Source organism: Myotis nattereri, assembly GCF_964212035.1.
Source record: "Myotis nattereri genome assembly, chromosome: 11".
Lineage (NCBI taxonomy): Eukaryota > Metazoa > Chordata > Mammalia > Chiroptera > Vespertilionidae > Myotis > Myotis nattereri.
Window position 1 is genome coordinate 5,560,803 of NC_138086.1, and position 12,665 is coordinate 5,573,467.

The 12,665-nt window shown below is 47.0% G+C and overlaps 1 protein-coding gene across 1 annotated transcript in view; it reads left to right on the plus strand.

Annotated features, from left to right (window-relative positions):
* The window catches only part of KMT2C (lysine methyltransferase 2C), a 260,224-nt gene extending 253,650 nt beyond the window's left edge, over window positions 1-6,574 (plus strand). Inside the window, exons 56-59 of the mRNA XM_081101731.1 lie at window positions 1,555-1,671; window positions 2,199-2,272; window positions 2,507-2,615; window positions 4,661-6,574. Of these exons, the coding sequence (XP_080957857.1) occupies window positions 1,555-1,671; window positions 2,199-2,272; window positions 2,507-2,615; window positions 4,661-4,753 (393 nt within the window). The 3' untranslated portion in view covers window positions 4,754-6,574. The remainder of the gene's footprint in view (window positions 1-1,554; window positions 1,672-2,198; window positions 2,273-2,506; window positions 2,616-4,660) is intronic.
* The last annotated feature ends 6,091 nt before the right edge of the window (window positions 6,575-12,665 follow it).

The window sequence follows — 12,665 nt, forward strand, 5'->3', positions numbered from 1 at the left end:
GGCTGCACCAGTCTGCATTCCCACCAGCAGTGCACGAGGGTTCCTTTTTCTCCGCATCCTCCCCAGCACTTGTCATAGGTTTGTTGATGGCAGCCAGTCTGACAGGTGTGAGGTGGTACCTCATTGTCGTTTTGATTTGCATCTCTTGGATGATCAGTGACTTTGAGCATTTTTTCATTTGTCTCTTGGCCTTCTGTATGTCCTCTTTGGAGAAGCGTCTATTTAGATCCTTTGCCCATTTTTGAATCGGGTTGTCTTCCTTCTGTTAAGTTGTATGAGTCCCCCACATATTTTGGAGCTTAATCCTTTATCAGATGTATCATTGGCAGATATGTTCTCCCATGCAGTGGGCTTTCTTGTTGTTTATTATTATTATTTTAAAAATATTTTTACTGATTTCAGAGAGGAAGGGAGAGGGCTAGAGAGATAGAAACATCAGTGATGAGAGAGAATCATCGATTGGCCTCCTGCACCCTCCACACAGGGGATCGAGCCTGCATCCTGGGCCTGTGCCCCGACCGGGAATCAAACCGTGACCCACGCCAGCCGGGCTCTTGTTATTTTGATGGGGTTTTTTTTGCTGTGCAGAAGCTTTTTATTTTCGAATGAGTGACTTTTCATGTTTGCCATAGGGATTTCCTCTCCTGTGAGTTGCATATTCATCTTCTGTCCATTGTTCGATTAGTAAGGACTCGCTTACTGTTAGATATTTCCCCTGCAGAACAACCTTTGGCCAACAGAACGTATGCTGTCTTTTTTTTTTTTTTTTCTTACAAAAGTTTTAATTTTTAGTCAAACACATAATTTTCTAGTCTTGGTTAAGACCATACTTTGTATAATATGTCGTCTGTTAGATTGTTTTTCTTTCAGAAGTTTAATTTTTTATGTTTTAGACAGTTTGATTTTCTTCCAATGATAAGCAGTTGTTGGAGCATCATGTGGTCCAACTGTCCTGTGTCCTGTTCTGTGTCCCTCCTGAGTCAGCTCTGAAGTTGAACAGACACATCATACTCTTTTCCCGCAAGAAAGTAATTTACTTCACAGGAGAACCTCTAGTGTAGGCCTCAGTCCTGGGTGCTCCCGGGCGGCCCGAGGCGGACGGTGTGTGGGGAGTCCCCAGGCAGCGTGGAGCCTGCCTGCCTTCTCTGCTGAGAACACAGAAACTCATAATCCCCCACAGTGAGCAGTATTTCTGTGTCATTAAATTGTATGTCCAGTCCCTTTAGAGGTAGGGACAAGATAAACCTCAGAAGCCATGAGGCCTGTCTAGCTGGTGGGGTCTCAGCGAGTACCTGAAAGGCGAGAAGCCTGATAGAAAGTGTGGCCGGTCGGTCAGCAAGGCTACTTTGTAAGGCCCTCAGGGTGGTGATAACGTAGCTTTAAGAGGTACGGTTATCTGTCCTTCAAGTTGCAGATAGCACATAAATAGAAAAAATCACCTGAGTGCAGGCAACATCTTCAGCCTGGCTTTTGTATGAAAGAGAATGCAGAGCTGGCCAAGGAATTGAAGTATGTTTGAGATACACACACACTCTCACACACTTTTTCCTGCAGGGGCTGGGCCTATATGCTGCTAGAGACATCGAGAAGCACACCATGGTCATTGAATACATTGGGACCATCATTCGAAATGAAGTAGCAAACAGAAAAGAGAAGCTTTATGAGTCTCAGGTAAGTGTCACAGCCGCGAACAGCGGAGACGGGGCCAGAGCCGACGGTCGCGCTGGGTTCAGTTGTGAACAAAGCCCTGTCTGGAGCTTGTGTTTTCCTCATCTCCCCATCAGTCTTCTCTTTCCGTGCCTGCTGTTTGCAGAGGCGTGTGTGGATGAATGAGCCTGGCTGGTCTTCAGGCCTCCGCCACTTTGTTAATTGCCATTCATAGCGCGTGTCAGCTGACCAGGGGCCTTTCAGGCCGCATCAGCTTAGGCCCGTGGTCGGCAAACTGCGGCTCGCAAGCCACATGCGGCTCTTTGGCCCCTTGAGTGTGGCTCTTCCACAAAATACCACGTGCGGGCGCGCACGTACAGTGCGATTGAAACTTTGTGGCCCGTGCGCAGAAGTCGGTACTTTGGAAGAGCCGCACTCAAGGGGCCAAAGAGCTGCATGTGGCTCGCGAGCCGCAGTGTGGCGACCACTGGCTTAGGCTTCCTGGTGCGAGCAGGACGGAAGAGAGGACTTTTGAGCTGCTTCTCTTTCAGAACCGCGGCGTGTACATGTTCCGCATGGATAACGACCACGTGATCGATGCAACGCTCACGGGAGGGCCTGCGAGGTGAGGCTCAGTCTGATCAAGGCCTTTCCTGTCAGTGGGCCCTGTTGTCATAGCCTTCCAGGGAGCAACAGTTTAGAGTAGATACGTCCCAAAAGTTTTATTTAAAATTATATTGGTTCTTGTTCAGTAGATGAGCAAATAGGAGTGTAATTAGGAAAAAGTTTTCCCTATGAGCTGCAAGTTTTTCAGGCTTCTTCTAGTTGGTGCATAGTTTTCTGAAACGGTGGTTTGCAGGTACATCAACCATTCATGTGCCCCTAACTGTGTGGCTGAGGTGGTGACTTTTGAAAGAGGACACAAAATCATCATCAGCTCCAACCGGAGAATCCAGAAAGGAGAAGAGGTAAGCCTGGGGGGCTTTGCTGGGAGCGGATCCTGGGGTGCGGTCTCCACCTCTATACGGTAACTTGTCCCGTGGTTTCCCAGTTCTATATTCTGGACCCAGCCTTTCAGCGTCGGTCCCGTTGCACCACCCTGTCGTCTTTGTCTGACGTTCCGCACAGCAGCATTGAGTACTTCCTGCCACCTCTCCTTGGTCCCTCCTTCGTCCCCCATCATTCGTGTGGCATCATTTCCCATGTCTGGGACTCCTCCTCCCCCCCTTACCCTGGTCACGGTTTGGCAGGATTCCTTTCTTTAACAATTAAAAGCCTGCAGAGCAAATCATGGTACCATTGCCTCCTGTGGTCTCTGCCACGTGTGAGGCCACCACAGGGCGATAGGCAGCAGCGTTGGGGCACCCTCCACTCCAGGTCCTTATATTCCCAGATATGAGAACACGCTTACAGGTTTTCACATCGGTTTTCACATCGATTTTCACAACGTATAGTTGCTTTATTATCTGTTCTTCAGAATGCTAGGTGCCGACCTTGACATTTCTTTGGTCTCCCAGGTGACTTAAGATTATTAGTTTGTTTTTAATATATTTTACTGATTTTTTTTTTACAGAGAGGAGGGGAGGGGGATAGAGAGTTAGAAACATCAACGAGAGAGAAACATCAATCAGCTGCCTCCTGCACACTCCCTACCGGGGATGTGCCTGCAACCAAGGTACATGCCCCTGACCGGACAGGCCGACGCTCTAGCCACTGAGCCAAACCGGTTAGGGCAAGATTATTGGTCTTGATTGCCTCATTTGTGTTTCCCGACTTGGTCGTTCACTAATGTGATCACGCATCACGGCAGCTCCGGAGCTGGAAAGCTCCCGCTGAGCGCCATGGGCCCCGTAGGAGCCCTCCCGTTCGGGTGGGAGGGGCCCTGGTGTCCTGTGGGTGTTGGAGCCCCCAGCCCTTTGTGGACAGAGCTATGGTATTTTGCTTGTGTTTCGGTCATTTTGGAATTCCCTTTGTTAAATCGAGAACTGAACCAAGGCTTCTTTTGCACATCTTGTAACTCGATGAGGAACTAAGGAAGGGAGAAGTCCGGCACGGTGCCCGTGAGCATGGTGCCCGTGAGCACGGTGCCCGTGAGCGTGGTGCCAGTGAGCGTGGTGCCCGTGAGCACGGTGCCCGTGAGCGTGGTGCCAGTGAGCACGGTGCCCGTGAGCATGGTGCCAGTGAGCACGGTGCCCGTGAGCACGGTGCCAGTGCGTGTTGGTTCCTCCCGGGTTGGGCAGTGTTGGGGTCCAGGGGGTTGTACCAAGGGGGTTGTGCAGACTCCTAGCTGCCTTGACAACAGGCTTGGTCTGAGAAGTTAATAATTTGGTGACTCCTATAGAAAGACATCTTTGAAATACTAAGTGAGGAACAGTGGGGGAGAAGGATGGTAGCTGACGAGGGTGATTCATCTCTGCCCAACCTGCAGTGCCCCGTCCGCCAGGGAGGGGAGGAGGAGCCTGGAGCTCGGGGGCAGGGGACCCGGGTGCTCCGCCTGCAGGGCAGCGTGGTGAGCAGTTGTGAGATGCCCCTTCTCCCGCCAGCTGCCCGTCTCAGGCCTGGCTCGGCCTGAACATACTGCCTCCCATTCCCTCGGTCCCTTTGGGATCCCAGGTAAACAGCCAGGCTTGTTTCTTTCATTGTTTGTTTTTGTTGTGAATCCTCACCCAAGGATATTTTTCCATTGAGAGAGAGAAACCTCAGTGGAGAGCGAGACATCCATTGGTTGCCACCCAGGGTTGGGGATGGAGCCTGCAACCAAAGTCCATGCCCTTGACTGGAACTGAACCTGAGGCCCTGCAGTCCGAGGGCTCTACCACTGAGCCACACTGGCGAGGGCCAGGCTTGTTTACTTCTTCAAGAGGTTCCCCCATCACCCCTCCCAGGCCCCACAGAACCTCAACCAAAGCGGGTCTTCCTGTAGCTTGTTGTTTGCGAGCCCTGGGCAGATGGAGGGAGGGGCCCTTTCTCCTTCCTTCCCAGCCCCTCTGACTCGTGTCTTTGCCGTGGGCAGCTGTGCTACGACTATAAGTTTGACTTTGAAGACGACCAGCACAAGATCCCCTGTCACTGTGGAGCTGTGAACTGCCGGAAGTGGATGAACTGAATGCATTCCTTGCGCTTGTCCCTAGGAAGAAGCGATTCAACACACCGTTTGGATTTGGCAGCAGAGAGATATTTTTATTTTCTGTTTATGACTGAAATCTAGCTTCTGGGAGTCTGATTTCCTCAGCCCTTCCCAGGGAAGGCGGACTCGGCAGCGCTCCTCCAGTGGCTGAGGTTACAGAATTACAGATGGTCCAGCACTTTTTTCTTTTTCTTTCCTTCTTTTTTCTTCTTGTGGGTGGGTGTTGTTTGTTTTGTTGTTTGGTCTCACTAAGGAGAAACCTTTCCGGGGCAGAGCCGGTGGCTGCCCCGCCCCAGGGCAAGGCCTTCCTGTGAATGTGAGACTGAAATCACCAGCGAAGGGACACGTCCAAAGTGCTGGCCACGGCCTTACTGAAAAAGGGGCGGGCCCTCTGATTTAAAGTTCTTTAAATAAAGTAGACACCACTGAACAAGGAATGTACTGAAATGACTTCCTTAGGGATAGAGCTAAGGGATAATAACTTGCACTAAAATACATTTAAATACTTGATTCCATGAGTCAGTTTATTGTAGTTTTTGATTTCTGTAAAATAAGAGAAACTTTTTGTATTTATTATTGAATAAGTGAATGAAGCTATTTTTAAATAAAAGTTAGAAGAAAGCCAAGCTGCTGCTGTTACCTGCAGAACTAACAGACCCTGTTACTTTGTACAAATATGTAAATATTTTGAGAAAAAAATACAGTATAAAAATAGTTATTGACCAAATGCTACCAGGCTCTGCAGCAGCTCGGGTGCTTATAAAATGTTCATAGGGATGTTACAATATAACTTTGTGTTATAAATATGCCATTATAATTATGTAATAACCAAAATTTCAACCTAGAGTGTTTGGAGTTTTTTGGAAACCACGGTCAATTAGTACTTAATGTTTTATACACCTTCTGATAGAACAGAGTGTATGCCATGACTACAACTTTTATAGCTGTTTTGGTAATTTAAACTAAATTTTTCATATTATATTGTTGCATCCCTACTTCTTCAGTCAGGTTTTTTTGTGCTTACAATTTGTGATAACTGTGAATAACTGCTTAAAAGACACCCACATAGAGGCTGACTTTTCTTCAGCAAAAGTAGTTTTGATTAGAACTCTGTTTCAGGCCACAAAGAATCATTTAAACATACTAGGATCATGTAGCAGGAACTCTGATCTAACTCTAGCCTTCTATTTAACACAAAAATTTGAAAAAGGAAAAAAAAAAAGGAGATGTGATCATGGGCGGCAGGACTCCGGCAAAGGGTTTGGAAGATGTGATTTTAAATGTGTTTGTATGATCTGTTTGTTTACATTTCTTTAATAAAAACACTGTTTTGTGTTTGCTCGTAGGAATTTAATCAGCATTTTGAACCGGGTTAGCTTTTTATTTTGTACTTAAAATTCTGGTACTGACACTTCACAGGCTGAGCATAAAATGAAGTTTTGTGTGCACAATTCCAGTGGACTGTAAGCTGTTGGTATATTCAGTGATGCAGTTCTGAACTTGTAATGTATATGGCATGATGTATTTTTATCTTACAGAATAAATCAATTGTATATATTTTTCTCTTGATAAATAGCTGTATGAAATTTGTTTCTTGAATATTTTTCTTCTCTTGTACAATATTCTGACATCCTACCAGTATTTGTCCTACCGGTTTTTGTTTTGTTTTTGGTTATGTATAATAGTATCTAATGTTGGAAAAATTGAATTTTTTGAAGTATACAGAGTGTTATGGGTTTTGGAATTTGTGGACACAGATTTAGAAGATCACCATTTACAAATAAAATATTTTACATCTCTAAAAGCCACCTGAGTCTCTGTTAACCCCTCGCCTGTTCTGGTTTGAGCTCTGAAATTGATGCTTGCTTGAAATTCACCGATGGTCTGATCCACATGTCAGAATTACTGCCATGTTGCCATAATCAACTCAGTTCTCAAAGTTTAGACACAAGTTCTTAACTCATTGCAAATAGAGACTCTCTTCCTTGCAGTTGAATAAAGGGAACTTCAGTTTCGCTTTAGTTTATTTAGGCCTAATTAAAAATATTCATGGTGCCTTACTCCCTGGTATGAAGTCCTGTTTTCCTAAGAGTTTTAATTGACTTAGAAGGGAGAGAGAGAAACATCGATGTGAGAAACATGGATCAGCTGCCTCCTGCATGCCCCCCACTGGGGACTGAGCCTGCAACTCGAGCATGTGCCCTGACCAGGAATCAAACCGCAACCTTGAGATCTGCAGGCCAACACTCAAACCACTGAGCCAAACTGGCCAGAACTAGTCTATTTTTGTTTAACTGTTCAATTGCTCTCCTAGATTTATTCTATGTGGTAGATGCTTTATTTCTATAAAACTGAATGTATTTAACATTTAAGGAGGTTACTAAGAATTAAAATTGCTCAAAATCCCCCAAAGGATTTTCTTTTTACTTAGTAGCGAGGTTTATCACAGTTTGTGAAGAAACCTGAAGCCTTTTATGTATTTTTCCTACCTCAAGTAAAATTCTATGTGCAATGTGAAATGTTTTACATTTTTTTTACATTTTCAAATAGTTGATATATGCAATATTAGTTTCACATGCATAGCATAGTGATCATATGTTACAATGATCATCCTGATATGTCTAGGTCCAGTCAGACCATTCATAGTTATTGCAACATTAATGACTATTTCTGCTATGCTGTAATTTGTATTCCCGTGACTTTTTATAGCTGGCAATGTGTACTTCTTAATCCCTTCACCTTCTCATCCACCCTCCAAACCCCCCTGCCACCTGGCAACCACCAGCCTGTGCTTTGTGTCTATGAGTTTGCTTTTAGAGTCCATGTATAAGTGACATGGTATGGAATTTGCCTTTCTGTGTTCGACTTACCTCATTTAGCATATTACCTTCTAGGTCCATCCAGGTTGTCAAAAATGCCAAGATTTAAATTCCTTTTATGGCCAAGTAATTTTCCATTGTATATACATGCCACATCTTTTTTATCCAATTGTCTATTGATAGACACTTGTGCTATTTCCATATCTTGGCTATTGTAAATATCAACACAATAAACAAAGGGATGCATGTATTTTTTTGAATTAGTGTATTGGATTTCTTCAGACAAATACCCAGAAGTCAAATTGCTGGGTCATAGAGCAGTTCTCTATTTTGAGAAACCTCCACACCGTTCTCCACAGTGGCTGCACCAGTTTGCAATCCCCCCCTCCCCGCAGTGCACGAGGATCCCTTTTCTCCACTTCCTCACAAGTACTTGCTGTTTGTTGATTTATTGATGACATTCCGACAGGTCTAGGGTGAGATCTCAATGTGGTTTTAATTTGCGTTTCCCTGATGATTACTGATACTGAGCATCTTTTCATTTCTGTTGTCCATCTGTTTGCCCTCTTGGGAGAAATGTCTTTACAATTCCTTTGTCCATTTAAAAATATTTATTTTATTGATTTCAAAGAGGAAGGGAGAGAGAGAAATATCAATGATGAGAATCACTGATCCCCATTGGGGATCAAGCCTACAACACAGGCATGTGCCCCAACCTGGAATCGAATCGTGACTGCCTGGTTCAAAGGTAGATGTTCAACCACTGAACCACACTGGCTGGGTTGCCTTTTTTCTTTATGAGGGTATTACATGTGTTCTTATTCCCCCCCCCCCCCCTCCAACCCCGGCTCATGCCATCACTCTCCTGTGTCCATTGTTTATGCTCATATGCATGCATACTAGTCCTTTGGTTGATCTCTCCCCCTTACTCCCACCCTCCCCTGCCTTCCCTCTGAGGTTTAACAGTCTGATCAATGCTTCTCTGTCTCTGGATCTGTTTTGTTCATTAGTCTATGTTCTCTATAATCCACAAATGAGTGATATCATGTGATATTTATCTTTCTCTGACTGGCTTATTTCACTTAGCATAATGCTCTCCAGGTCCATCCATGCTGTTGCAAATGGTAGGAGAGCCTTCCTTCTTACAGCAGTGTAGTATTCCATTGTGTAGATGTACCACAGTTTTTTAATCCACTTATCTATTGATGGGCATTTAGGCTGTTTCCAAATCTTAGCTATTGTAAATTGTGCTGCTATGAACATAGGGGTGCACATATCCATTCTGATTGGTGTTTCTAGTTTCTTGGGATATATTGGTTTTTTGAGTTGTGTGAGTTGATAATTGTTTTATTCTAAAAACTTTTTGGTGGAATCCTTAGGGTTCTCTACAGTATGTCATCTGCAGATATTGACAGTTTTACTTCTTCCTCTCCAATTTGGAAGTCCTTTATTTCTTTTTCTTGTCTGATTGCTTTGGCTACGATTTTCAATACCATCTATCCTATATCATAAAAGGCTAATATGCAAATTGCCCTCTTGGGAGTTCAACTGACTGGGAGTTCGACCCCTTGCTATGATGTGTGCTGACCAACAGGGGGCAGCATGGAACGAAGGAAGGCCCTGATCAGCCCTGATTGCCAACCAGGCCTACCCTGCATGAATTTCGTGCACTGGGCCTCTATTATATTTAAAAGCCTAAGTGACCATTAAGACCAGGCAACTGGCTGGTAGCTATGACATGCACTGACCACCAGGGGGGCAGATGCTCAATGCAGGAGCTGCCCCCTGGTGGTCAGTGCACTCCCACAGCCAACTTCCTGCAGTCCCTTCCCCCAGTCGGTCTGCCCCAATAGGCCCCGATCACCAGCCAGGCTGAGGGACCCCACCTGTGCATGAATTCGTGCACCGGGTCGCTACTGTTAAATGAAAGTGGTGAAAGTGGACAACCTTGTCTTGTTCCTAAGAAAAGGAATTCAGCTTTTCACTGTTGGGTATGTTAGCTATGGGTTTGTCATATGGCCTTCATTATGTTGAGGCATGTTTCCACTATTCCCAGTTTGTTGAGAGTTTTTATCATTAATGAATGCTAGATTTTGTCAAATGCTTTTCTGTGTCTGTTGATGAGAGTATATGATTTTTATGCTTCATTCTGTTTAGGTGGTGAATCACATTAATTGATTGGCAGAAACTGAACTAATCTTGCATCCTAGGAATAAATTCCACATGATCTGCAGTTGGTTGCTGCCGGTACTGGGTTTGGGCTGCTTAACAAGAGGTCTAGGTCACTGAGGCCAACTGCTACCTGTTAGAGTTTGTGATCTCTGAGACTTTAGGAAAGCAGGCAGAGGCTGCCACTTGTGTGGAAAAGTTGCTGGAAGAGGTTCTGGCTGAGTGGTGAGTTGGGCGGGGCAGGGTATCGAGTGGTGTTAGCCAGGTTGATGGAGACTCAGGCTTGGTGCCCACCTGTGCCCAGCCGGTGGAATGGGAGGGAAGCTCCACAAAGGAGCAATAGCACTGGCCAGCACTTGCGTTTCTGAGAGAGCTGCCCTGATTGCTGCCCCTCCAGCCCTAGCCCTTGCCCTTGCCCTTGCCCTTGCCCTTGAGTTAGTCAAATTATTTCCTCCCCACGTCCCTGACACTTTTGGAGCTGCTGCCCAAAGTGAAGAGCGAGTGAGTCTGTGCATGGTCCCCTTAAGACCTGCAGCCCCTACGTCTCTCGCCACCCACTGTCGTTCTGGGACAGTCTTTGCTGCTTTTCACAGCCAGATGTTACTGGGACTTCCTTCCCAGCACTAGATGCTGGGCTGGGCCCTTCGCTCCACAGCTGAGATATCCCTCCTGATGTTTAACCACCACACATGGGTGTGGGGTCTGTCTGCTCTACATCTTAGCCCCTCTACCGCTGTTGATGTGGCTTCTCTATATCCTTAGTTATCGGACTTCGGTTCAGCTAGTCTTCAGGTGGTTTTCAATAATGGTTGTTCAGTGATTTAGTTGTAATTTCGATGTGGCCGTGGGAGGCAAGCACGGCGCCACCATCTTGATTTCTACAGCAGACTTCTAGCTTGTGCTTCATGAATACCCCAAAGTAACAAGCCTTTGTATTGTGTGGTTTTATAAAAAGTCTCAAAGCAAATATCGTCTGACAAATTTTTTTGAAACTATTCTGAGACATTTGAAATTGTCAGTTTCTCAGTCTGCAGGTTTTAAGCTGTCGTCACTGTAGTCTGTTCTTCTTCAGCCTCAGACTTGGTCTCGAACAATGAGACACGTAAGGAAGGAAACGTCTGTGAGCCATCGTAGAGCCTGGGATCTGCTGTCTGCGAGTGGATGCCAACTCCTTGTTCCATACCAAGGGACGGCAAGAAAGCTCATTCTAGCCATCAGGTCTACGGACCGGAGCACCCTGTCACAGGGAGAGAGGAAGCATGGGATGCGGGTGAGTATCAGGGGTAGATGGTTCTTTGCAGGGCCTCCTGGTGCCTCTACCCCTGCAGTGGATCCCAGAGGTAAATGGAGGAGTAGCAAGCCTGTCGCTCCCACCTCAGACATCACAGTGGTTGCGTTTATTCTTTGACCATGTACTCCACATGTTTCTTAAATGCCTGAAAGGCTCCAGGGAGTGACAAATGAGACAGCTGTGGCCCCTGGTTTCACCAAGTTCATACTCTGGTGGAGAAGACAGACAAAAGCAGGACATTTTTAAGGCAGAATCTGGTGAGCTGGAGAGCAGGAGAGGCTCCCTGAGGTGATCCTGAAGCAGCCCTGTGGCATGGAGACAGCCAGTGCAGGGACGAAGGCAAGGCCTTCCCAGCATGTGCAAGAGGCTGGGGTTTGGGGACTGGAGTCAAGTGAGGCTGGAAAACATGGCAGGAGAAGAGGAGATGAGAGAAAAGCAAGGGCCACCTCACAGGGATTCCGGACGTCTAAGGCAGCGGGAAGCCAGGCGCTGATGGCTCAGTTCCTGGTAGAAGCAGAGTGAGGGGCCATCGAGAGTTCGGCTGCTCTGTCAATCGACAACACTCCATCAACTCTTCCCAATTACCACCTCCTCGCCCTCGCCCTCCTGCTGGCCTCATCTGTTTAATCCAAGAATCGTGATCTGAAATACAACTTTTTTTTTAAAATATATTTTATTGATTTTTTACAGAGAGGGAGAGGGATAGTCAGAAACATCGATGAGAGAGAAACACTGACCAGCTGCCTCCTGCACACTTGCCAATGGGGATGTGCCCCAACCAAGGTACATGCCCTTGACTGGAATCGAACCTGGGACCCTTGAGTCCGCAGGCCGACGCTCTATCCACTGAGCCAAACCGGTTAGGGCTGAAATACAACTTCTAACGCCCCCCTCTTCCAGGAAGCCCAGGTGTGCAGTCACGAAGTGAGAACATTTAGCCTCAGAGACCAACACCCTGAAAAACATCCCCGTGTTTAGCTGGGCAAAGGCCCAGAAGCCACACGGAGCCTGCGAGGAGCAGGCGCACGCCCAGCACCATGAGAAGAGCAGGCCGCAGGCCCTGCACCGAGGACACGCTCCTTGTCGCTGCGATAAGGCGGTGGTGTCCCCGGCCCCTGGCAGCCGCGCAGGCAGTGCAGGCAGTCTCTCCCCGGGGACTGTTCCCTTCCGTCCTGTCCCGGGCCCTGCAGGGGAGGGCTGCGCAGTCTCGGTGAACAGAGGAGACCTCGCCTTCCATTTCAGTGTTGCCAACGCTTTGCAAGGGGACCATCAGCACTCCCCACAGGTTCCCAACACAGGAGCCATCACCGAGCAAAGCTGATGGTTCTTAGCCACCTGCCTAAGGGAACGGTAATTATTAAGCAACAAAGCAAGATGGTTCCCGTCCAGATGGGAGGGGCCTGACATGGCTCCTGCTTGTGGATGACGGACGAGGACGAGGCCCGGGACCTCAGCCTGGCGCTGCTGCTGGAGACGCACGGCACCGTGATCAGCAGTCCTCACCTGTGGTTCCAGAAGGTTTCTTACAACTTCCTTAATCTTCTGAAATGGAACCCACTTGCTACTTGGTAGGAAGACAGAACAGCTCCTCCTCCCCTCCATCTACCCCCAC